Raw genomic sequence first — 26,450 nt, 5'->3', positions numbered from 1 at the left:
GAATCAGTCAATCCCCTTACCTCTGTTTTTTCCAAAGCCACGTGCATCTGAAAAGGAGAGGAGACTTCATTCCCTTGACATGAAACAAGCCTTAGCCTTTTATCTACAAAGGACAAAGCCAGTCAGAAAATCTCCCAGGTTGTTTATCGCCATACCGGAGTCCATGGTTAGGCTCTTTCCTCTCAGAGGATCTCTAAAATGGATCTCAGGCTGTATCTTACCCTGCTGTCAGTTGTCTGATTTCCCCCTCCCATTTTGGGGTGAGAGCACAAGTGACGACAATGGCATAACTTTAAGAAATACCTCTACTTGACATTTGCAAAGCAGCTGTGTGGGGTTCCTTCTACTGATCTGAGGTATGATGCTCCAACACAGGACTCCTCCACTGATGCATCCTTTGGGATGGTCGTTCTTCAAATGGCTCTGCTGCTTGCATTCTTGAAGCCTCCTCCTACTTGAGTACTGCTTGTCAGTCACCCACAGTGGAATACACATAGGGACCAGCACTCGAAGAAGAAGAGAAAGTTACTTACTGTAGAGTAACTGGAGGATCTTCAAGATATGTGGTTCCTATCTGTTTTCCACTACCTGCCCTAATTCCCTTCTGCTTTGCATCTGTGACTGGGGTCCCAGGGGGGCCACTCTGCGATTGCTCAATTAGGGTAATTGCAAAGAATGGGGCAGATGATCCCCAAAACTGGTGGCTATTCTAATGCTTATTCACCAAGCCAGCAGCAAAACAGCTTCTACAATTCCTTACTGGTTACCCACACGACCACAAGTGGGAGATACACCTGACAGTACTTCACAACATATTCGGACGATGGGGGACACTATCCACAGACCTGTTCGCCACTCACCTGAACAAGAATTGTCCATGCTACGGATCAGGGATGGGTCAACACTGCCCAGGTGATGTTCTCTTCATCCCCTGGAACAGGGACCTTCTCAGTGCCTTTTCTCCATTTCCTCAATTGTCTAAGGTCCTACTGAAAATAAAGAGCGGGATCCCACATCATTCTGATTGCTCCTACTTGGCCAAGACAGACCTGGTACCCTTACCTGTCACAGCTCACGACATGCCCACTGATCCCTCTCCCAACCATTCCGCACCTCCTCTCACAGAACAGAGGATGCAGGGTACATCTCTGCCTCAAGGCATGGCTGCTGCTTGATTCCAACACCTAGAAAGCTCCTGTTCAAGGGAGGTACAAGAGGTTATGTTGCACAGCAGAAAGTCCTCAACGCCACATACTTACCTGAAAAAATGGTCCAGGTTTCAGATTTGGTGCTTCTCCCAAACATCCGTGACTATTCCACATATCCTGGACTATGCATTGACCCTGAAGAAATTGGGTCTATCTTTAAGTTCTTTCAGGGTCCATCTAGCAGCTATATCAGCTTTCCAAAAACCTGTTGAGGGTTACTCAGTGCTGTCGCATCCAACTAGTAAAAGATTCCTCAAGAATATAATAAACTTCTTCCCTCAACCTCAACTACTGTCTCCCATGTGGGACTTAAACCTGGTACTGAAAGCATTAACTAGGCCTCTTTTCAAAACTATGGTCACCTGTTCACTGACGTAACTTCCCATGAAAATGCCCTTTCTGATATCGATTACCTCAGCCAGGAGAATAGGAGAGATAGCTGCTCTGATGGCATAACCCCACTATCAGGGTATTCTTCTTGGCCAATGTTATGCTTAGGCTGCATCCAAAATTCATCCCTAATGTGACCTCCCTCTTTCACATGAATCAACTGAGTCACCTTCCAATCTTTTACCCCAAGCCTCACTGAGACAACAGGGAGGCTATATTGCATATCCTGGATGTCAGGAGAGCCCTGGCCACTTGGACAGGATAAAGACCTTCAGGAAGTCCCCTAAGCTTTTTCTCTCCATTATGGAAAGATCCAAAGACTCAGCAATATCACCCCAAAGGCTTTCCAAGTGGGTCTCAACTTGCATCAGACAGTGTTACCAAGTTTGCAATATGACCTCTCCAGACTCTGTTTGTACATACTCCACAAAGTCAATTTCCTCATCCTTCACCTTATTCAAGAATGTCCCTATCTCAGAGATCTGTAGAGCAGCGACATGTGCGTCAACCCACACTTTTGCAGAACGCTATTGTTAGGGAAAAAGGTTTTCCCTCCCATCTAGGGTTAGGAGGGTAGCCTTCCCTGGACTTCTGTATTAGCCAAACAAAACGCAGAGTCTTGGCTCTTTGATAAAGAGAGGCACTTTAATGCTAGCAAGTACGACAGCTGAAGGGCTCACCAATTCCTTGAGGAAAATGGTGAAGCCCCGAACAAAGAACAGAGATGGGCTTTTATAGCCTGGTTCAACATACAGTGTGATATCTCTTCCAGTTCAAGCCGGTTAACCCAGTCTGTTTGAAGTTCTGGGATAGGTATAAACATGAAGGCTTATCTGTATAAGGAATTTTTTCCCCAAAACAGGGAGTACAGGTTACACACAGTTCACATTCCTTCCACCCATAACCTTAGAGAGAAGACAGATAAGCATAGAAAAAAGACAGGGGCCTAGCTTTACATGATTATAGGGTTGTTTTCTGGTTCTTTTCTTTATCACTATGGATCACTGGGGACTCCGCCACCGACGCCATCTTTGGCTCCACAGTGCTGTCATCTGTAAGAGACCCGACTCCGAAGTTCTGGCCCTCCAGAAGGGGTACTGCCCAGGAGTCACCTACAGTGGAGCACCCATAGGGATACTACTTGAAGAAGAAGAAGAAGTTACTCACCTTGTGCAGTAACGATGGTTCTTGGAGATGTGTCCCCGTATGGGTGCTCCACAACCCACCCTCCTCCCCTCTATTTCAGAGTTCTTGTCAGTGACTCTGTAGTAGAGAAGGAACTGAGGGGGATTAGCTCGTGCACGCTGACCAGCCTCGCGGAGCAGCATGAGGAGACACAGCGCATGTGCAGGCCTAAGGGACACTGCTACCAAAGCTCTCCAGTCAGCTGCGCAGGGACACAAGCACACTTACAATGGAGCACCCCTAGAGAAACACATCTGGAAGAACCATAATTACTGCATAAAGTGATACCTTCTTCTGTGCTGTTGGTTCAGAGAAATTGACTAGTCCTATATTTGCCTAGAACTGCAGAATTTTGCTACCTTATTCATGGTTCCACTCACTCTCTTGTAAAGTAAGAAATTGTTGGTTATTGAAAAGGAAATTGCACAATTTCTTTCCAGTTTTTTTTGGAAGGTGAATATTAATAATATATCAAAATAACCATAACATTTATCGAGAAGTATTTCTATAAATTAAAACTAGACAGAGCACAGGATGTGCTTAGTTACATCTCTGTACATGCTATTTGACATTATGGTTCAAATAGTTGATTTATTAACAACTAGTTTTAGGAAATATTTTACTATTGAAGAAGTATTAGGTGATTGGAAAACAGCAACTATAGTACCAGGTTTCAAACACAGAAATTCTGGGGAAAAAAGATGAAGATTACAGATTTGTACATCCTAACTCAGGACCTATTGAGCACTAAATTAGAAAAATTTCCTGACATCATTTTGTATGGACAGTTTTTAAGATTTAATATGTGTGTGTCAGCACAGATTTGTGAAAGCTAAATAATGTCAGATAAAACTGATAACTTTAAAAATAAAATAACTTAATCTAGTTAGAACAGAACCAACAAATCTTAATATAGTTAGATTTTCAGAAATCCTTTGACTGTTTCACATTATAATGATTTTATTAACTCTACTTATGGCTTTAGTTTTAAATTATAAATATAGTCAAAAAACTGCTTATAAATTAAAAGTGTGTATTCTTCATAGAAGCTTGTGAGGATTGGAATCCCTAATGATTCTATATAGGGACTGTGTTCATTAATATTTTTGGTAATGATTATGCTAATGGGAATACTCTAATGTTATTTAAAGTTGTTGCATCTCAAGTCTCAAATGCAGAGAATCCCAACCTCTGCACAGTGATGGCAAAATTTCAAACTTGGGTGCCCGAATATATTCTCTAAAGTAAAAATGGGTGAAGTGGGAATGAAGGGTGTTCAGAAGCTCTGACATTCAAGCCACTTTTATTTACTTGCCTCAACAGGAATTTAGATGCCTATCTTCAGGCACTTACGTTTTAAAATTTTTATCTGGGTCTGATAATCTCCAAAGAAAGTGGGTTCAGTTAAGTCTGAACAGTTTACAGGAATAGGGTAATCTTAAAATTACTTTTCTGTCTAAAAAGGTTGTGCCTAGGGTTTTTATAAGAATACCGTGTCTAAGATGACTATAACGGAAGCCATTGAGAAAGAGAAACATATTTCTATATTTTTTCAGTTTGATTACTTTGTGCCTTTGACAGCACTTTGTTTATAGTTAGTTTCACTGCTTCCACCGTACAGTCAGTTTCACTGTTTATTTGTATGGGTCTTTCACTCAGCAGCATAGGAAAGAAAAACCATTCTTAAAAAAGGAAAAAGCAATTGTAAAATCACAAAAATGGAGTTAGGGTCAGACATAGTATTGAAACTACTTTTAATGAATTTTTTATTCTGTTACCCAGCTTCTCTCCTCATTAATCGCTTACAGTTATTGCCTGCCCCTATGGAATTTGGAGGTGGTTCAGTGTTGATGCTGGAGGCTCCAGGATTAAGCTCTGACCTTCAACATGCTCCTCCAAGGTGGAACAAATTGGAGGTTCAGTTTCTCTCAACCTTTTTGTTTTATAAGTTTACTTTTTATTTGCAGTAGTGACTTATACTCTTTCTTCCTCCTCCTCTTCTGGATTTGGTATTTGGCAGCATGATGGTTTCAACTATCAGGATTTGTCACTGCAGCACCTCCTCCTTGGGACTCCTTTGTCCTCCCTCAGGCATGGCAGAACTGTTGTGCGAACACAAGGCTAAATCTAAGCAGTATTCCTTAAGTGAGGCAGCATTTATAGGCACTGCAGAGCATGAATTATGTCCTGGCTGTTCACAGACAGCCAACCCTTCCACTGCTGCATGTTGGTTCCCTTCCCTGAGAAGCCACAGGTCCAGTGCAGAAAAGCCTGATTGGAGGCTTTTGAGCATTTTGGGGAGGGAGTCTAAGGACAGCTTAGGGGGTAAGTCCTGCAATAGACTTGGCTGGAGCAGGAAAAAAACCCCTGAAAGGATCCAAAATCCTCCTGTTCACCTCTCCCCAAATACTGAAGTGGATCCTCAGATCCCTGAGCCAAGAAGCAGTGCTCTCACACAGCTCCCCTTCCTCCCCCTATGAATTGGGGGATTTTCATGATCTCCAGGGATAAGTCTTATAAACTTCGAAATTCCAGGTCCCAGAAAGGCAAAAACAAGCATCACCTTCACCAGGCAATAATTAATATTGTTAATGAACAAGTGAGGGTGAAAGTCAGGGCTTAAACCTCTTCCCCTTTGCAAGTCTCCCCTCATGAGAGTATTTGCTGGGGTTTATCTCCTATACAGAGGCACTCACAGTGCCCTGTATCAAGCTCACCATCCCTCCTCCATCTTGGACATGCAGGGAAGCCTTTCACTCCTGTGTAGCGCTAACTCAGATTGTAGTTTAATAGCAATTGTTCCTATCCGACTTTCAGTGCAAAGGCCTTTGCTCTGCCCCGGAAAGGGGTTCAGATACCAGGAAGCAGTGGAATGGGAATTGTGCCTTCTGGTCATCAGCCATAAACCCATGCGGTAGTTGGGAAAGGAGCTCCAAGTCTGAACAATGGGAAAAAGACTTTCCACCCCTCCCCCTGCTCCATAGGCTGGCTCTGCCTTAAAGAATAAAGAACACTCCAGGCAGTCTGTGACCAGAACAGAGGCATATGAAGATTCCATTCCTCGGGAAGCTGCACTGTCATGGAATTACAGGGGGATAAGAGAGAAATCCCTTCCTATGTTTCAAATGACTCCTGATATACTGAATAAAGTCCTATGTGGTACTAGGTTGCTCCTACAATATGTCCATCAGTGATAGCTAACCTGGCCATGCAGGCAAAGAACATTTCAAGCTCCTGGGGATATCTAGAAAACTATTTCCACAATCAAGGGGTTTGCACCCGTTGCCTTTTTTTGGTTGAATGGCCCCCAGGCCAGAATAATAGTGTGCACCCTTCCCACTGAATAAATAAAATAAATAACTTTTCTAGGGCAGGATGCCATTGGCTTGTAAGGAACTCACTAATACTAATATCTCCCTTTTCAAGCTTTATTAGCTATACACCTCTTTTGTGGACTTCTGATAAAAACCAAACTAAAATGTTATATAAAAACAAAGAAATTTTATAAATTTGGGGAGTTTAAGATTGATGCAGCAGTAGTACCACCAGTGAAAGATAATCATCCTGTATTGGCCAGGGCATAGGCAGCTGCCTCGGTGGTGTCTGGCCACCTGGCCATCCTGTAATGGCCAGGGTCGAAGGCAGGAGTTGGGACTAGATACCAAGGTGAGTAAGGAGATGGGTACCAAGGTCAATCCAGGCCAGGGTATAAGGCAAAAGTTGGGACTAGTTACCAAGCCAAGTCAGAAGACAGGTACCAAAGTCAAGTAAGGCTGGGGTTGACAGCAGGAGTCAGAAGCAAGACAGAGCGAAAGGCGAGGTGTGTAGGAGTTGCAAGCCAGAGTCTGCATTGTTCCTCAGATAGCTCCCTGGGGTAGCTTCCAAGTTTAAATAGTTGGTGTGGACTAATCAGGCAGCTGTGGGGTTCTGTTGCTCCGGCCTCTTTGGGCAGTACTTCCTGCGGTACCTAACCCTCCAGTAATTGTAGGATGCTGCTCTGACTGGTTCCCAAGTGGTGATGTGGAGATGTTGGCTGCCCAGGACTCCACAACCTTGGGTTCTAGATTCATGGATCCTTATACATGCCATCAGAAGGTGACTTCCTTCAAAATTAGTCTAGAAGCCATAAAAAAGAAGACATACTGCACAGAAGTTTCAAAGCCTCAGGTATAGCCATTGAGACCAAAGGTTTTCATGTACTCAGTAAAGCATATGTTATGGCAAGCAGGAGGCTCCTAATCTAAGGATATGATCCTTATTTGGAGTGAGACATCTTGGGTTCTGTCTTGGTCTAACTCTTAATGTGATATGTGACAAGAGTAATGCCTTCTAACTTGGTGGCTAAAAGGAAGCCATGTTACATCCATGAATAGCAATCAATCATCCTAAACAGATGTCTTATGAATTCAGACTTACAGAGGAGGAGCTGTTTGGGGAAACAGTGGAGAAATTAGTAGCTGAGAAACCCAAAAGGCTTGTTAGATCACATCTGAATGTCCCTTTGTGGGTAGGTAAGTACAAACAGCATGCTTAAAGCCAGCACAATTTTTATTGTAGACCTTTGGATACTCACTACGCAAGCAAGCCTCACAGGATTGGAAGCATACTTACAAGACAAATTTCCAAAATCACAGACTACACATTTCTTTAGTTCACTTTGACAGTTGTATCAGTGACGTGTCTGAACAAAACAAAAAAACAAACAAACCCACAAACATGGCCATATGAGATCAGATGAATGATACATCAAGTCTAGTGTCATGTCTAGGATGGCAGTCAGTACTGTCTGCATCAGAAGAAGGTGCAAGAAATCATGTAACATGCCATTATTGTGTGCATAGGGGAAGTTTCTTCCTACCTCCCTGTGACAGAATGCTGGACAACAGCAGCTGAGCCAGCACTCTGGTCACTGCAGCTCCAATTAAATACTGCAGAACAGACCTTATTAAGAAGAGCTGTGCCTAATTGGTGGGTGGAGGAGAGCTGGGAGGCTAATTAAGCCATTAGGCAGAGGATACAACAACGCACAGGAAGGAAGTAGTTGGGGGAAGCAGACAGAGAGCGAGATTGATTGATTGCTCTTCCCTGAAGTGCTGAGGGCCCCCTAACACTGTAGGAGTAAGGCTATATAGTGTACAAGGATGATGGGAACCAACACTGTAAATAAACTCTGCTGGGTATTTTACCAGCATAAAAGTCTCTGCGTGGTTTGTGGACTTGAACAGACACAGGAGAGTGCGCCCTGCCACACTCCCATTAGAGATTGGCTTATGATTGAAGTATGAGTGTTTATACTTCTGATGTATATACCAATGAGTGGGCCTGGGGTCTGCCACTCAGGCTCGGTTGGGTGTTAGTCCCCCAGTGGACACCCGGACTGAACTTTCAATGGCAACACGGAACCCCCATGGTCCCAGGTTCTAATCCTGCATGATCTTACACAGTGTCCCACGGGGCACTTCACATTTGAATGGCTACATTGCATCTACGGAAAAGACCAGACCTCTTCAACCAGGGACTTCTTCATCCAGACCGGGAACACCTACAGTTAATAGTGTAGGCATTGGAAGAGAAGTGTAGTTCAGCAGGGATCAGCTGACCTGGTCAAATTTATATTTTTGTTGTGATGGGAAATAGAAAGTTCTCTGAGTTAGGGACTCTCTCTCTTTGTACAGTGTCCATCACAATGGGTCTCAGACCTCAGATGGTACTATAATACAAATATAATGTTAATCATAAAGTTCGGATGATTTCCATTACATTGGAGTTTCTCCAGAATGGTTGATTGGAGTCCTACAACCAAGTATGATAGAAATGTGGGTAACAGTCCTACTTAGCAGTAGGTAGGTACATTGGACATTCCATCTGAGTATCATAAGGTGCCAAGATTAATCAGAATGACAGATTAGACAAGCCTGGAGCTGGCCTTTCCAGTCACCATTATCTGCTCTTGCAGTGAGGAAAAGATTATTTTTATAGCTCCAGAAAAATTTCTATTAAAGGTAAATTCCTCTTTGTATAATTCCTGGGAAGTAGTTTTCCCATCATTTTGTTCAAACCCTGGTCACTTCTTCAGAAGCTTATGCCACAAATGAGCATTCCTAGTGCTCTAAAGATATATCTGAAGTATATGGAGTACACTTGCCAATTGTACACTGCTCATCTCATTCTATCCAAAATGAAAAGGCCTTATTGCCTCAAAATGGCTGCTAGCAAGATGTTGAAATCCTGAACCAGTGGGCATACTAGACATCTGGGAAACGATCCATAAAAGTCTCTAGGGCTATTTGGGAGAAAGTGTCATCAGAGGAAGATTTGCAGTGTAAATTTCCATTCCTCTGCACAGGCATCCTTTGTTTGGAATGTGCTACTGGGTTGGCTCCCACATAATGTCTTGCTTTATAAGGAGGAACTTCCATTCCTATTTATCGTTCTGTTATAATAATAAATAAAATGCTGCTTATCTTCCCCCCCCAACTTCTTTGATTCACTTCTAGTTACTTCCCATTAGTGATGAATGAGGAGAGAAGCTGTGCAAAAGAACGAGAAATTTCTTACCTGATAATTTTTTTTCTGTTAGCAGCTTCCCTCCTCATTCAGACTACCCTGATAGTCTGATAATTGACCACAATACAAATAGAATTTTTTTCTCAAAGGGGAGACTTAAAAATATGATTGTCTTAAGGTTAATTATGACATTATATCAAGTTATTGTCTTAGTGCTAATAATGGGTTGCTGAAATGTTTCTGTCTCTTTGGAATAACTCTTCTGGTGTCCTGAACCAAACGTTGGAACTTAGGCCTGGAGTCTCCAGCAACAATATTGGACTGCCTCTGAATTTAATAGGTATGTGGGTAGACATTAACCATTAATGATGAATGAGGAAAGAAGCTGCTAATCTAAAGAGAAAACTCAGGTAAGAAATTTCTCATTCTCTAAACTAACTGTTGATCAGATTTCAGGTGTGATGATCTTTGTTTAATTGTCAGTATTATTTCAACCCATGTAGTGCCATAATGCATATACTGGAAGAAGGGGCTAAGCAGACAAAACACTGGGGTATTGTCTTCCTATACTTAAAAATGAAAGATTTAATAGACAGATACTATTAAAAATGAATATATGGTATATTTGTACAGTGTACATTAATTTTTGTCTGTGATCCTGAGATCACATTAAGTTTAAAATACCAAGTATGATTCTAGCAAACATATATGGAAAAGTAGTACTGTAACATACATAGAATGATTGTGATACGTTAGAAAAGTGGGTCTAATGCTATGTCTGAAGCAGTAATATTTATAAAAAGAAAAGGAGTACTTGTGGCACCTTAGAGACTAACCAAGTACTCCTTTTCTTTTTGCGAATACAGACTAACACGGCTGTTACTCTGAAACCAGTAATATTTATGTCATTTATTTTAAGGATATCACAGTTGTGAAGTCAATGAAGAGTCCTCCTTCAGGTGTCAAGCTAGTTATGGAAGCTATATGCATCCTGAAAGGCATCAAATCAGATAAAATTCCAGATCCATCAGGCTCAGGGAAAAAAATAGAGGATTTCTGGGGTCCAGCAAAGAGAGTTCTAGGTGATATAAGATTTCTGCAGTCGCTTCATGAATATGATAAGGACAACATTCCTCCAGCTTACATGGCCATCATCAGGAAACAATATATCTCAAATCCTGAGTTTGTACCAGACAAGATTCGAAATGCTTCCACAGCAGCGGAAGGTCTGTGCAAATGGGTCATAGCCATGGATTCCTATGATAAGTAAGTAAGCATTCATGTAAAAATAAAAACCAAGTGAGTTTAGTCTATTCTAATAATAAGAGGGATTTAAAGTTTGTTGGAAATTCTAACTGGCCTGACATATTCACTGGTAAAGATTATGAGGCAGTTGTTGAAAGGGACATATAGTGTCTGATTTTCAAATGTGAGTACCTTGGATAGGATGAAGGGGGCAATAGCCCATCTCCAGTAAGCAAAGAGTTAATTATGGTTTCTCTTCCCCATCCTTTTGGCACAGGTCTGCAGCAGAAGGGTATTAGAATGCCAGTGGGAAGGAAGGGCTCATCATTTAGTTTCTGAGGACTGGGTTAAACCCCACATTAGAAATTGTTTTGTTTGTATTTGCTTACCCTGATGAAAAAAACCTTGCTGATTTCTGCCATAACTTATTTGTGCTGAGTCACCCACCAATTTACAGTATCATTATAACACAACCCCAGAGCCTGCATAAATCTATAAAATCCACACTTAAGTGCCTAACTCAGCCTACAATCTGAAAATAAGTAGCAAAGGCCTGAGATGGAGAAGAATCTTTCTACTAAAGGTAACAAAATTTAATGTACAAGTACATATTCTTCTTCGAGTGTTTGCTCATGTCGATTCCAAGTAGGTATGTGCCGGAAGGTTTTTCTGTTAGTGGTACCCATCGGGTCGGTTTAGGAGCCTTGGAATCATGCCTTCATGGTGCCGTGTATAGGGCCCTGCCGACCTGCTGCCTCTTCAGTTCCTTCTTACAGACTGTGACAGTTGGTCGGAATGCTCGTTCTCTCTTGCTTCAGTAAGCCCTTTCCCTAGGGGTCTTCTGATCATCCCTATAAATAGTTATAATAGTACTAATTGACTAGATAGTTAGTTTAAATATATATAGTTCTCAGGGTTATCCCCTTCCTACCACCCACCCAACCCCGGCACCGGGGCATGCTTCGGTCTCTAGGGTTTAAACCCTGCACAGCTTGTAATAAACCTATGCCCAGGAGCGACCCTCCCGCTTCTTGCCTGAAGTGTGTGGGGGAATCTCATCAGAAGGACCACTGTAAAATCTGCAGGGGATTCCACTCCAGGACCCAAAAAGAGAGAGATCAACGGTTGAAAATTCTTCTGATGGAGGCCGCCCTTTGCCCCCACGCAGAGCTCAATTCGGCCAAAATTATACCTAGCATGTCTGCATCGATTCAGAGCATGCTGGCATCGACAAGGGAGGCCTCAGAGCTAAGAAAGGACTCTGATAGAGACTCTCAGCCCCAGGAGGGCTGTCTGCAGAGGAGCTCAGCTCCTACTAGTGTGTGCAGCACCGCTCCCAATCTCCAGTGCCCCATGAGAAGAAAAAGAAGTCGAACAGGGGGTGCTCACCCACTCCAAAACCAGAGCGAAAGGACTTGAGTGCAGTGCCACTCACACCAGGCCACTCAAGCACTGTACCCACCTAGCTTGGCACTGTTGACTCCTGCCGCAACAAGGGGTCAGTTGAGTCCAGTACCAATGGACTCCCCTCTTCAGGAGAACCATGCAGAGGCTTTAGAGCTGCCCTCCATGTCTGAGACATTTGAGGTGGCTGGAGAGCTCATTGGCTTCACCGCACCACCTTCTCCAACCAGGCAAGACCAGGCCCGAGAACACTGGCACCACAAGATCCTTGGCATCATCCCTTAACAAACTGGTTATGGTACCTTGCTGGTCACCGTCACCTCGGCACCACTCCCCGGTGCCTTCCAGGAGCAGACCAGCAATGGTGCCACACCAGTCTCCTGTTTCTCTGCACCGGTCCCTGGCACCGACTGGCACCACTCCTCCATGCTCCTCACATAGTGAGTCCTCTCCATTGGACTTGGAGGTGGAATCATACACATCCAGATGGAACCGGCATAGGTCAGAACGGAGGTGCTCGAAGTTAGACATGGGCAACAACAGCAGTTTCCCCGTATGCCCTGGCCCACACAGTGGCAGGTGCCAGTGCAATGGCCTTTTTGGATGCGGTGGGCGTTCCACCAAGCCCAAGGGTCCTATTCCAGGAGGTCAGTATCAGCAAGCTCAGAAATCTATGCACCTCCCCCACCTCCTTCAGTGCAGGACCAGCTGCTCAACGCTGAACCGGTCACCACACCAGAAGAGCTGGCACCATGCTACCCTCTCAGTGAGGAAGGGAAAGAGCACAAGCTGGTTCCTGTTAGGGCCTCATCTTCCTCGTTGCCGGACGAAGTAATCACAGGAACCGCTTCTGCTCCAGTGCTCGAGGATAGCAGTGTCCACCAACAGCTCCTAAAGAGAGTGGCCCAGAACCTGGGGCTTGAGGTTGAGGAAGTTGCCGAGTCCTTGGACCCCATGGTAGACATCCTGGCTCCCTCAGGTCCATCCCAAATTGCCCTGCCACTCATTAAGACAACTCAAGACACCATTAAATTGTTGTGGCAGACCTCTGCCTCTCTGCCCCTGATTGTGAAGAGGACTGAGAGAAAGTATTTTGTGCTGTCTAACGGGTTTGAGCATTTCGATTCTCATCCACCACCAGGCTCTTTAGTGGTGGCTGTGGCAAATGAACACAAGTGATCAGGGCAACAAGGGCCATCTCCAAGAGCTAGGGACGCTAAGAAGCTGGACCTTTTCAGTAGAAAAATTTACTCTACTGGGGGCTCCAGCTTCAGATCTAGAACCATTAGGCACTCCTTAGTAGATATAGCTTTAACTCCTGGGAAGCTATGTTGAAGTTCACAGAGCTGTTGCCCTCTGCGTTCCGGACAGAGTTATCCCAACCTCAAGCCATGGTGGAAGAGGGTAAGTTGGTGGCATGGGCCTCATTACAAGCAGCCCTGGATGTGGCTGACTTGGCTACCCAGATGGCTTCAGCTGTAGCAATGAGGCACAGTTCCTGGCTCCAAGCCTCAGGACTCCCGTATGAGGTCCGGCGACCATTCAGGACCTCCCATTTGAGGGTTCTACTCTTTTATTGGAAAAGACCGACACATGGCTTCACAGCATTAAAGACTCGAGAGCTACCCTCATCTGCATACTCTGGCAACACAAAGGAAACATTTCAGACCTCAGCCTAGGCCTCATTTTTACCAGTCCCAGAACAGGCAGGATTACTCTGGGAGGTGCAACAAGAACCATAGGAGGAGGCCTCCTCCTTCATCTTCTCAGGGCTCTGGACAGGCAAAGCAATCTTCTGGCCCCAAACAAGCATTTTGAGGGTGTGCCCGAGGGTGAAACGCCAATTCAGGATCCGGATCCTTCCCCTCCTTATTTTTCAGACTGCTTATCCCATTTCTACCCTGCGTGGGCCCAGATTACATCAGACCACTGGGTGTTCCACACGGTAGAACTGGAATATTTTCTCCAGTTCTCCCTCCCATCCCCCTTCAAGGACCCCTCTCATGAGCAACTTCTAATGCAGAAGGTGCAGATGCTCCTAAGAACCAGGACAGTAGGGAAAGTTCCTCAGGAACTAAGGAGCAAGGGATTCTACTCCTATTATTTCCTAATCCCGAAAGCCCAGGATGGTCTCAGACCCATTTTGGACCTCCGAAATCTCAACAGGCTCATGAAGAGATTGAAGTTCTACATGGTCTCCTTGGCCTCCATTATCCCCTCACTGGGGGATTGGTATGCCATCCTCAACTTGAAGGACATGTACTTTAATATTTTGGTAGCCCCATCCCACAAAAGATTCCTCGGTTTCATAGTGAACCACGCTCACTATCAGTTTACAGTCCTCCCCTTCGGCCTGTGAGTGGCACCTCAGGTGTTCACCAAGTTCATGGCAGTCGTGGCCGCTTTCCTGAAAAAGCGGCAGGTGCAGGAGTTTCCGTACCTTTACGACTGACTTGTCAAGGGCCACTCCAGAGCACAGGTGGAGGCACATGTAAACTTGATAAGGTCAACTTTCGACTGATTGGGCCTATTGCTGAATGTTCAAAAATCAACCCTATCCCCCCTCAGAGGATAGAGTTCATAAGAGCGTTGTTAGATTTGAGACAAGCCAGGGCATTCCAACCAGAATCATGGTTCCAGATGCTTTGCAACATTATAGAGGGTCTCAGACGATACCCTACCGCCATGGCATGGAATTGCTTGAAGCTCCTTGGACACATGGTTGCCTGTACGTATGTAGTACAGCATGCCAGAGTGAGGCTCAGGCCCATCCAGGCTTGGTTAGCATTAGTGTATCGGCCAAACAAGGACAGCTTGGATAAGATACTTTCCTTGGTGGTGCTTGAGGCTTTCATATGGTGGCTCAACCCGCAAGCCATGTGCACAGGAATATCTTTCTCCAGGCCACAACCCTGGTCATGGGTGTGTCAGCGGTGGGGAGCACATCTAGGAAGGCTCAGAACTCAAGGCCTATGGTCCCAAGCAGAACTCACGTTCCACATCAATGCCAGGGAGCTGAGAGCAGTTCGTCTAGCCTGCCAGACCTTCCAAGCCCATCCGAAGGGGAGATGTATATCAGTCATGACAGACAATACAACAGCGGTGTTTGATATAAACAGACAGGGTGGAGCACGCTCCTCTCCCCTGTGCCAGGAAGCCCTCAAGCTGTCGGACTTCTGCATAACACATCTGGAGGCAACCTACCTCCCAGGTTCTCCGAATGAGTTGGCAGACCATCTCAGTAGATCCTGTCACAACCACGAGTGGTCCATTTGCACGGACATTGTGAACAACATCTTCCAACTGTGGGGAGTTCCCCAGATAGATTTGTTCACAACGAGGCACAACTGGAAGTGTCTGCAGTTCTTCTCCTTCCTGAATAAAGCCCGGGCTCAATCACGGATGCATTCCTCCTTCCCTGGAAGGGCCATCTCTTCTATGCATTTCAACCCATTCCAGACATTCACAAGGTGCTGCGCAAAGTGAGGAGAGACGGATGTTCTGTGATATAAATAGCTCCAGCCTGGCCCTATCAACACTGGTACACCATGCTCCTGGAACTGTCAGTGGAAGGTCTGGTCACCCTGCCTCTGCTCCCAGACCTGATCACCCATGATCACGGCCACCTTCAGAATCCCAACCTCAAGTCTTTCCACCTCACAGCTTGGAAGTTTCTTGGCTAAACCCATTGGAGCTCACTTGCTCAGGTCCTGTTAGAGAGGTCCTTCTTGGCAGTAGGAAGCCATCCACTAGGGTCACCTACTTAGCTAAGTGGAAGAGATTTGTGATTTGGTCATTACAGAAGCACACTTCTTTTCTGCGCTAATCAGTACCCTTTATCTTGGACTGTCTCTTGCACCTGAAGCAGCAAGGTCTCTCGGTGTCATCAATAAAGGTTCACCTGGCTGCCATGTCTGCATTTCACCCAGTGGTTGCCAGCTGATCAGTCTTCACTAACCCGATGGTCGGCCAATTTTGCTAAAGGACTTGACAGATTGACAACAACCGATCTCTGCACGGGACTTCAACCTGGTGCTTTCCAGACTAATGGCCCCCCCTTTGAGCCCCTAGTGACATGCTTACTATTCTGTCATGGAAAGTGGCATTTCTGGTGACAATCACTTCAGTTAGGAGGGTGTCTGAGTTTAAATCCCTAACAGCCGAACCTCCTTACACAATCTTCTGTAAGGACAAGGTGCATCATCCAGCCTTTCTTCCTAAGGTCATCTCTCAGTTTCATGCCAATCAGGACATTTTTCTCCCATTTTTTTACTCTAAAGCCACATCCTAACATCCGGGAACAAAAGTTCCATTCTCTGGACATTCGGCAGGCATTGGCCTTTTATATCGAATGGACGAAGCCATTTCGGAAATCAAACCGACTATTTGTCACAGTATGAATGGCTTCCAATGTTTTCACAAAGAATTTAATCATGGATCACATTCTATATCGGGGCGTGCTATGATTTGGCAAAGATAACTGTCCCTGCACTGACAGCACACTCCACAAGGGTGCAGGCCTTCTCGGTGGCATTCCTGGTGCAGGTCCCGATCCAGGAGATCTGCAGAGCTCTAGTCCACGCCTTCACTTCTCACTATTCCATTACTCAGCAGGCCAGGACAATGTTGCATTTGGCAAAGCAGTGCTTCAATCAGTGAATCCATGAACTCTGCCCACACCTTCATGGTACTGCTTGGGAGTAACCTACTTGGAATCGACATGAGCAAGCACTCGAAGAAGAAAAAACAGTTACCTGTCTTTCATAACTGATGTTCTTCGAGATGTGTTGCTCATTTCCATTCCAAGACCTGCCTACCTACCCATCTGTCAGAGTAATCCAGCAAGAAGGAACTGAAGAGGTGGCAGGTTGGCAGGGCCCTATATACGGAGCCAAGAAGGTGCAACTTCAGGGAGCGCCTAAACCAACCAAATGGATACCGCTAGGGGAAAAACCTTCCGGCAACTGTGCAGGCGGCCCGCACACATCTACTTGGAATCAACAAGAGCAACACATCTTGAAGAAAAACAGTTATGAAAGGTAGGTAACTTTTTTTTTTACTGAAGCTTCCTATCAGAGTGTGACATTCCCCAGGGTATAATCTGGACTGTTGAACAGCTGTGTCCCCTCAGTTCCCCAGCCTTGGGTGCCTTTTCTCTGCTTCTCTGGGTGGTCTGCTCACACACAGCCTCCAGCATGTAAATTACTCCCAGCAAAACTATATGAGATCTATGGTCAGCCACTCTTGAATTATACTGAAAAGCAAAGCCAGAATATTCCCAATCTCAGACTTTCCTCCAGAAATGTGGGTCTTACTGCCCAGTCTTCTGGACAAGATAAGCTCATATAAAGGCCGTCATTTTGTTAATAGAACATGATATGCACAAATCCTGTTATCTCAAATGGAGTTTCCTCAAACACACTGGTTTAGATCAAACAATAAAAAAAGTTTATTAACTACAGAAAGATAGATTTTAAGTCATTACAAGTAATGAGGCATAAAAGTCAGAATTGGTTACAAGAAAATAAAAATAAAATGCAACGAATACCTAATTTAACTAGCTAAGTTTCAGAGTAACAGCCGTGTTAGTCTGTATTCGCAAAAAAAAAAGGAGTACTTGTGGCACCTTAGAGACTAACCAATTTATGTGAGCTGTAGCTCACGAAAGCTCATGCTCAAATAAATTGGTTAGTCTCTAAGGTGCCACAAGTACTCCTTTTCTTTTAACAAGCTAAGTGAATTCAAAGCAAAAATCTGTCTCACCACACACTTCAGTAGTCTTACTGGCTTAATTCCTTTCAGACAGGATCCCTCCCTCAGTCCAAAGCTATTTCTTTGTTCGTCAGGTGTTGTGGCTGCTGTGGGTAGAAAGAAAGGGAAGAATAACTTGGGACGTCTGTTCCCCATTCTTATACTTTGAGAATCATCCTCTTCGTTGAGAATCATCTCCAGCTGGGGTTGAGGAGACAGAAAGTCTGTGGGGATGGGAACCTCCAGCTGTTTCTTTGCCAAGATGTAAATTTCTCACTCACACCCTTTTTCCTGCCGAGGAATGGCCACTTTACCAGGTGTTGGTCCATTTGCTTTTGTTGACACCTGGCTGAGACATCAGTTTGCCTTTTATCTCTGAGGAGCTGGTTTGTGGCTGCTTTTCTTGAAACATGTCTCAGTAATGTCATACAGTAGAATTTTATAACTTTATATATAAGATTTGCCACACGTATTTTACCAGGCCAATAATGATCAACAAATTATGAGTTTTCAAGTGATACCTCCCAAGGCATTCTTTATACAAAATGTGTGATAGTTTTATAAAAGGAGTGAACATAGGGGTGCAGACTGTAACACCAAGGAACAGCTGTATCCGTCATAAATGTCTGCAGACAGATTGCAGGTTAGCTCAAATGAAAAAAAAACAGTGGGCCAGGTCCTGAGCCTGTGGTATGTAATGGGGGTATGCTTCTTTACACCAACTGAGGATCTGACTTTGTATGATTTTGAGCGGAATAGTTGTAAAAATATCACCTACTACTGTCTAGCCATTACTTGAAAATACATGCATCACTTGTTCATTTTTATTTCATTTTGCAATTGTCCATTGTTTTTTAAAATTATAGGGCCATATTTACAGTAGTCTTCAAGCTAATGCACAAAATGCACAAAAATGTGTGTGCAATTATTTTCAATCCTCAAAAAAAGGCTTATCCCTGCAGATAGATCCGAATGTGTGAAAAGCAGATAAAAACTATCAGCTTTAGTTGTGTACACAAATATCTATTTGCATGTGTAAAACACCTGTGAATATAATCTTATAAATGCAAAATATTTTTTCAGGCACAAAATCTATAGTGGCTTTTAAAAAATTGGCTCAATGTGTCTAATATTTGTAGGTGTATATCGCCTCAGTCATCTCATATTTTGGATGTATGATGAATGTATTTTTGCTGTTTTTTTTAAAAAATATTGCTGGTTATTCCAGGAAATATTGCAAAAATTGTTCTGTCAGTTGATGCTGTTTTAGCCAATCAAGATTGACAAAAATAGAAGCATGTAATGAAATCTACAGTAGTAGACATTTAAAAAGTTAACATTTTCTGACAAACTGTAATTTGGTATACTGCATTTTTCTCTAATTTGGCACACGTTGGGGTTTTAATGGCAACCCTGATGTGAGTATATATGCGTAGGTATCGAGATATATTCATACACAGTATAATTGTGATAAATTTAATTTACTAATTTATTTTATTTAGAGTGGCAAAAGTTGTTGCCCCCAAAAAGATAAAGCTAAATCAGGCTGAAGGGGAATTGAAGATTGCCATGGATGGTCTGAGAAAAAAACAAGCAGCCCTAAAGGAAGTTCAGGACAAATTGGCTATACTCCAACAAACTTTGGAATCAAAGAAGCAAGAGAAGGCTGATCTGGAGAATCAGGTATATAATACACATCAATAAAACTATTGCTAATACTGGGGCGTTGAAAAAGTTGTTTAAAAATAAGGGGTTTTGCCCATCACATTTCTGCTTTTAACCTTCAACCCTGCCAAAGCTTAAATAAACCCCCCAGTTTTAGGCTACCATCATTTTTGTTCACTCTCATATGGTTATTAAACCGTAGTGTAGGTATGGCATGGAGAATAAGTATGTGATAATTATGAGAATCATAAATGCAAAATATCACATGATATTATATCCCGTATATCTCCAATCATATGTGACTTGAGAATGCAGACTGAAATACAGAAATGAAAACATCAGGTGATCCAGAAAGGAAATCATTAGGTGATAATTTTTTCAACATTGCCCTGGCAATTCTACTTTACATTAACCTGGACTGACCACGTCTAGACTGGGGTGAGTGTAGTTAACTATTCATAGTTATTCAGGATTGCCAGTTAATGTCATATGTGGTTTTTGTGAATTCATTGCTTGTCCACTAATATCACTAAACAGCCATCAGATATAGAAACTGGTAATGTTTAGAATCAGTACCCTTTTGTCTAGTAAGACCAAATTCTAAAGCTTGGTTTCTTTCCCTTTTCAGTAATTCAGTACTTTACAAAATAATGTGTCCTCCCTTTAAAAAAGAAGATTACAAGCATATTTTTAAACAACAGAGCAAAAGTTCTTCTTCAAGTAGATATAGCAATATATTCCATTTAGGTGTACGTATGCCCAGCACACTGAAGCCATATCTATAGGGGCAGCACTCACACCTTGTGGCCGTACCCACTCCTGTCACTATATAAGGATGGCACTGCCCTGACTCCCCTCAGTTCCTTCTGACTGCCCGTGGCTAGAGTCAGAGCTCGGTGTGGTGTTTTCACCTCAAGTTTTCAGTCTCCGTTTTCTGCAGCGGCTTTGGACAAACAGTCCAAAAGGATGGACTTGATAGGGAGGAAGATTTATACCTCCTCTTCCCTGCAGATGCACATTGCAAACCAGAAGGTGTTGCCCTCTAAATACGCTTTATTAATTGGATGGCCACATCTAAGTTTGTGGACAATTTCCAGACGCCTCTAGGGAAGAGTTTAAGGCGTTTGTTGCAGAAGGCTATATGGTAGCCAAGACTCTGTTACAGTTAGCTCCGAATGTGGCAGGGGCCTTGGCCAGAATTCTGGCATCAGTTGTGACTATGTGCAGGGCCTCATGGCTGTAGAATTTGGATATTGTGCCCAATGTGCAGCAGATGATTGAGGACTTATCTTGATGATAAGATTTTGTCTTTGAAAAGGACTGACAAGACCCTGCACTCTTTTAAGGATTCCTGAGCTACTTTGTTTATACTGAGCTGTACAAAGACCCCACTGTAGTGGTCAACAGCAACAGCAGTGATGCCACTCGCAGCATTTCTTTGGGCAGTTCCCCTTTCCTGTAAGGCAGAAGGACTACCCCATGAAGTGGCGTAGATCACAGAGGTAAAATCCCTCTGGTTCTGGATTTAACCAGCAGGCTCATCCTCCCCCATCATTCAGCAAGCACCCATTTTGACTTGTGTGTCCTGGGCAGTGATTCAGTGGTGACGTCCCCATCTTTGTTCCCCCCATTCAGGGACGGGCTGGCTTGTTTTTACAGGTTTCAGAGTAACAGCCGTGTTAGTCTGTCTTTGCAAAAGGAAAAGGAGTACTTGTGGCACCTTAGAGACTAACCAATTTATTTGAGCATGAGCTTTCGTGAGCTACAGCTCACTTCATCGGATGCATACCATGGAAACTGCAGTAGATATTATATACACACAGAGACCATGAAACAACACCCCCTCCCATCCCATTGTCCAGCTAGTAATAGCTTATCTAAAGTGATCATCAGGTTGGGCCATTTCCAGCACAATTCCAGGTTTTCTCACCCTCCACCCCCCCACACACAAACTCACTCTCCTGCTGGTAATAGCCCATCCAAAGTGACTTGATTATCATACACATTGTGAAGAGAGTGGTCACTTTGGATGGGCTATTACCAGCAGGAGAGTGAGTTTGTGTGTGGGGGGTGGAGAGTGAGAAAACCTGGGTTTGTGCTGGAAATGGCCCAACTTGATGATCACTTTAGATAAGCTATTACCAGCAGGACAATGGGGTGGGAGGGGGTATTGTTTCATGGTCTCTGTGTGTATATAATGTCTACTGCAGTTTCCACGGTATGCATCCGATGAAGTGAGCTGTAGCTCACGAAAGCTCATGCTCAAATAAATTGGTTAGTCTCTAAGGTGCCACAAGTACTCCTTTTCTTGTTTTTACAGTGTTTGCGACTCAGTTACCGTAGACAGGTGGGTCCTAAACACCTCCAGATTAGGTTATGCCATACTATTCTTCTCCATCCCTCCTCCCCATCTCCTACCGCATCTCACTTCAGGAGCCCTCTCATGAGACACTGCTCTTCAAGCAGGTTCAGTCTCTACTGGCTTTGGGGACTGTAGAGGAAGTTCCACTGAAGCACTGGGGACAGGGATTCTACTCCCGCTATTTCCTGGTTCCCAAACCCAAGGGAGGGTTGAGACCTATTCTTGGTCTCCTTGACCTCAACAAATTCATTAGATACATGAGATTCTGGATGGTTACACGAGCAACTCTTCCCCTGCATTAAATCATAATAGCTAGTTTGCTGCCTTAGACCTTCAGGAATCAGGATATTTATTTCCATGTATCAAGTCTCCTGACCCACAGGAGATTTCTCCAATTTGTCATGGCAGACTGGCACTATCAGGTCACCGTGCTCCCTTTTGTCTTCCACTCCCTGGTACCAAGTGCATGATTGTAGTGACAGCGTACCTCAGGAAGAAGGGAATTCATATCTTCCCATATCTGGACAATTGGTTACTATGGGAAAAGTCCAGATAAGTCCTCTGTCATGTACAGTTCATGTTGCACTTACAAGACCATCTATGTCTTATCCTAAACAATAGAAAGTCAACACTAGTCCCAAATCAAAGAATCAAGTTCATTGGGATCCTGATAGACTCTATGAGTTTGAGAGTATTTCTGCTGACTGACTGATTCTATGTGATTCACTACCTATGTCTGGAAATGCAGTGTCAGCCCTCAGCCACAGTCTGCGTATGCCTGAGGCTGCTAGGTCATGTGGCTGCATTAGGGTGACCAGACAGGAAGTGTGAAAAATTGGGATGGGGATGGGGGGGTAATAGAAAAAAGAAAAAGACCCCAAAATCGGTATTGTCCCTATAAAATCGGGACATCTGGTCACCCTAGGCTGTATGCACACAGATAGTCCAATTTGACAGATTGTGCCTCTGCAAATGTAGCAGAAGTTGGTCTATCGTCTGAATTGTCATCTCTTGGACACACCGTCTGACTTCCTCCACTGATCTTGGACTCCTTATGGCAGTGGTTCTCAACTCTGGTCCACTGCTTGTTCAGGGAAAGCCCCTGGTGGGCTGGGTCAGTTTGTTTACCTGCTGCGTCTGCAGGTTCAGCCGATCGCAGTGCCCACTGGCCGCGGTTCACCACTCCAGGCCAATGGGGGCTGCAGAAAGTGGCGCAGGCCGAGGGATGTGCTGGCCACTCCTCCCGCAGCCCCCATTGGCCTGGAGCGGTGAACCGCGGCCAGTGGGATCTGCGATTGGCTGAACCTGTGGACGTGGCAGGTAAACAAACCAGCCCGGCGTGCCAGAGTTGAGAACCACTGCCTTATGGTGATGGACGGTTCAGGGCAATGTGTCCAGGGTATGCCCTCTGCTTGGTCTGCAGCAATTAGGACTTTTGTCACTGATGCCTCCTTAATAGGTTGGGGAGCTCACCTGGAGTTGCACATACAAAATGGGAAATGACTGCCTAGGAAGGAGTACTGTAGAAAAGGATCTGGGGGTCATAGTGGATCACAAGCTAAATATGCATCAATAGTATAACACTGTTGCAAAAAAAGAAAACATCATTCTGGGATGTATTAGCAGGAGTATTGTAAGCAAGACACAATAAGTAATTCTTCCATTCTTCTTTGAGTGCCAGTCCCTATGTGGATTCCAAACATGGGTGTGCATGTGCTGTAGCCAGAACTGTTCATAGCAGTGTCCATTGATCCATGTGTAACATCATGCATTGGCCATGAGGCTTAGAGAGGCTGTGCGAGTTGACATCACTCCAGTTCCTTCTTACTGGTGCATGACCAGAGCTGGAATCCCCTGTTCTTCTGTGCTCTTAGCCACCTAAGAGTACTGTGTTCAAACCTTTCATTGTATATATTTTCTTACCTAGTTAGTTAGTTGTCCGTTATTCATCATAGTTAGGTTCTCTCCGTGGATTTTCCCTCTGGGGACTTCTCCTACCTTCTGGCACAGGCACTATGCCCTGTCAAGCCGGCTTAAAAACCTGTGCCTCATGCCTTCATTCCTCAGTGAGCGACGAACACACCCATTGCCTGTACTGCCTGTGTGACGCCCACATAGGTTCCTGCTGCTCCATCTGCTGCTCATTCCCATCGCAGACTTGAGCAGCTTCTGAACTTCACTTCTGTAATTTTTTAATAGAGGAGGCAATGCGCCCTCATACGCAACTGGACTCGGTTCTGACAGAATTACTGGAGCAGCGTCCATCACTGGCAGCGAGCACCTCACCGGGGTTCCTCACGTGCGGCACTGCCACATCCACCTAAGCCCCAACACATGCACAAGAAGCATGGGCACAAAGGCGTCTCCCTGATGGGGGCCGCCTCAAAACTCAGCATTATCTCCCTGAGCTGTGATAGGTAGGGTAAGAAGTTGCACTTCACCACAGAAGATTCATCTTCGTCTTCGGTTCTGGTCCTGAAGAGAGCACGCATGGAGCACTACTCCAAACGCTGTCGCTCACCATCAGCCCCACCTTCTATCCCAAAATCGGGGCCTTCTACTTCACTCCTAGCACCATCAACTCCACCGGGGACCTTGGGCTTGACTCATGCGGTTCCACATACTCTGAGCTGTTTATCACCTTTGATACCGTTGGCACAGCTGATGTTACCCTTTGCAGGCATTCCACCATACACTGGACCTCCGACTGGCTCCAGACTTCTTTCTCCAGCCAATGAACTCCTTGTCTTCCATCATTCTCTGCTGGCTACGGTGACGGACAAGCCCCTTTTTCTCATCGACCATCTTCCTGCTCCACGCCTGGCACTGACGGTCCCACCAGTGCCAATGGCTCCTCCTTTCCCGGACCCTTCAGAGTCTGACTGGTCTTCCAACCTGGACATGGCCCTTTCCCCAACTCGCTCTTATACAGCCCAGGCCCTCAACACCAGCCTTATCCTCCAGACTATGGTCTTGCAGCTGATCTATGTTCCAGTACCCATGTGTACTGCTGATGCATGGCAACCCCTACTCCTGGCCTTGCTGGCCTTCAGGGGACACCTACCATCATCACGATATGCATCATCTACTCAGCTCATCTCCTGCTCCTACCACCACCCTTTGGACATTCCTGCTCCATCGGCCCTGGCTGCACCATCAGAGCCAACCATCCCTACAGGCGCTTTGTCGTCACCGGACAGTGTCCTTATTCCGCCTTCCCTCTCACCATCAGATGACCACGCAGAGTACCAGTTCCTGCTCGGTCGCATGGCTACTATTCTCAGTCTTCTGGTGGAAGATATTCAGGACCCCAGCACCAATTCCTGGACATCCTTCAACCTCCTGGACCCCCTTGTACAGCCTTACCCATCCACAGTACAGCTGGGCCAGGCAGTGTGGCACACGCCACCATCTTCCACCCTACACCAAAAAGGGAAGAACATTGGTATTTCATTCCCTCTAAGGGCACTGATTTTATTTTTACCCACCCACCACCTAACTCCCTGAACGTGCCCATCAAGAACATTTCAAATCTACCCCCTGTGACTGTGCTGCCAAGAAACTAGACTTCATGGGTCGCAAGGTTTATTCATCAGCAGGATTACAGTTCCGTATTGCCAGCTAACAGGTTGTTTTGCCGAATATGACTTCCTGTCCTACTCTAAGCTGGCAGACTTCCAAGACTGTCTCCCATCAGACTGACAGCAGGAGTTCCAGCACCTGCTAGATGAGAGCAAACTGGTAGTCGAGGTTGCTCTCCAGGCCATGGTTGATGCAGCAGACACCGCGTTTCACTCCTTGCCATCAGCATAGTTCTCCGTCATGACTCTTGGCTCCAGTCTAGCAGCTTACCCAAAGTGGTCCAGATGACCCTCAAGAACTTCCCTTTCGATTTTAACAAATTATTCAGTAACAAAACTGATGAGTCCTTTCACTCCCTTAAGGAATCCCGAGCTACTCTCCCTTCTCTGGGCATCTATACTCCAACCCCCACCTGCTGACACCACCATCCATCCTTCCACCCTTGCCCTCAGACCACTACTATGAACTGTTCCGGCTCCAGCACATGGCATGCATGCACATTCGCATTTGGAATCCAGATATGACATTGTAAACAAGTTGATAGGACATTGTAAACAACTTGAATTGGGAGCTGGTGGGGATTCTGCAGAGTCCCAACCCCCCACAGTTGAGAAGTGAATGTAAAAGAATTGAATTAAATTATTATTAAATCATACCTTTTGTTAAAGTAGAAAAATACTTTAAAAGACTACTTGATTAAAAAAACAACCTAGAATGTGAATTCATAAGGATGTTTTATGAGAGAAGGAACATGAGTGCTGGGTCACTTCCTCAAATATTGATATTTTCTATATCACATACAAAGTTATTAGGAGTTCAGTCATAGAATCATAGAATATTAGGGTTGGAAGAGACCTCAGGAGGTCATCTAGTCCAATCCCCTGCTCAAAGCAGGACCAACACCAACTAAATCATCCCAGCCAAGTCTTTGTCAAGCCAGGTCTTAAAAACCTCTAAGGATGGAGATTCCACCACTTCCCTAGGTAACCCATTTCAGTGTTTCACTACCCTCCTAGTGAAACAGTGTTTCCTAATATCCAACCTAGACCTCCCCCACTGCAACTTGAGACCATTGCTTCTTATTCTGTCATCTGCCACCACTGAGAACAGCCTAGCTCCATCCTCTTTGGAACCCCCCTTCAGGTAATTGA

At 44.8% G+C, this 26,450-nt stretch overlaps 1 protein-coding gene across 12 annotated transcripts in view; it reads left to right on the top strand.

The window, feature by feature from the left end:
• DNAH7 (dynein axonemal heavy chain 7) overlaps positions 1–26,450 on the top strand; it is a 270,148-nt gene that overhangs the window by 169,677 nt on the left and 74,021 nt on the right. For all 12 annotated transcript variants that reach the window (XR_012154342.1, XM_073306229.1, XM_073306230.1 and 9 more), the window contains 2 exons: positions 10,210–10,556; positions 19,193–19,373. Coding sequence is in view for 11 of the 12 variants with exons in the window: in XM_073306229.1 (XP_073162330.1) it covers positions 10,210–10,556; positions 19,193–19,373 (528 nt within the window). In the remaining variant the exon portion in view is untranslated. The remainder of the gene's footprint in view (positions 1–10,209; positions 10,557–19,192; positions 19,374–26,450) is intronic.

Source organism: Lepidochelys kempii, chromosome 11, assembly GCF_965140285.1.
Source record: "Lepidochelys kempii isolate rLepKem1 chromosome 11, rLepKem1.hap1, whole genome shotgun sequence".
NCBI lineage: Eukaryota > Metazoa > Chordata > Testudines > Cheloniidae > Lepidochelys > Lepidochelys kempii.
The sequence above is the reverse complement of the archived record's forward strand: the minus strand, read 5'-3'. Positions and strand labels throughout refer to the sequence as shown.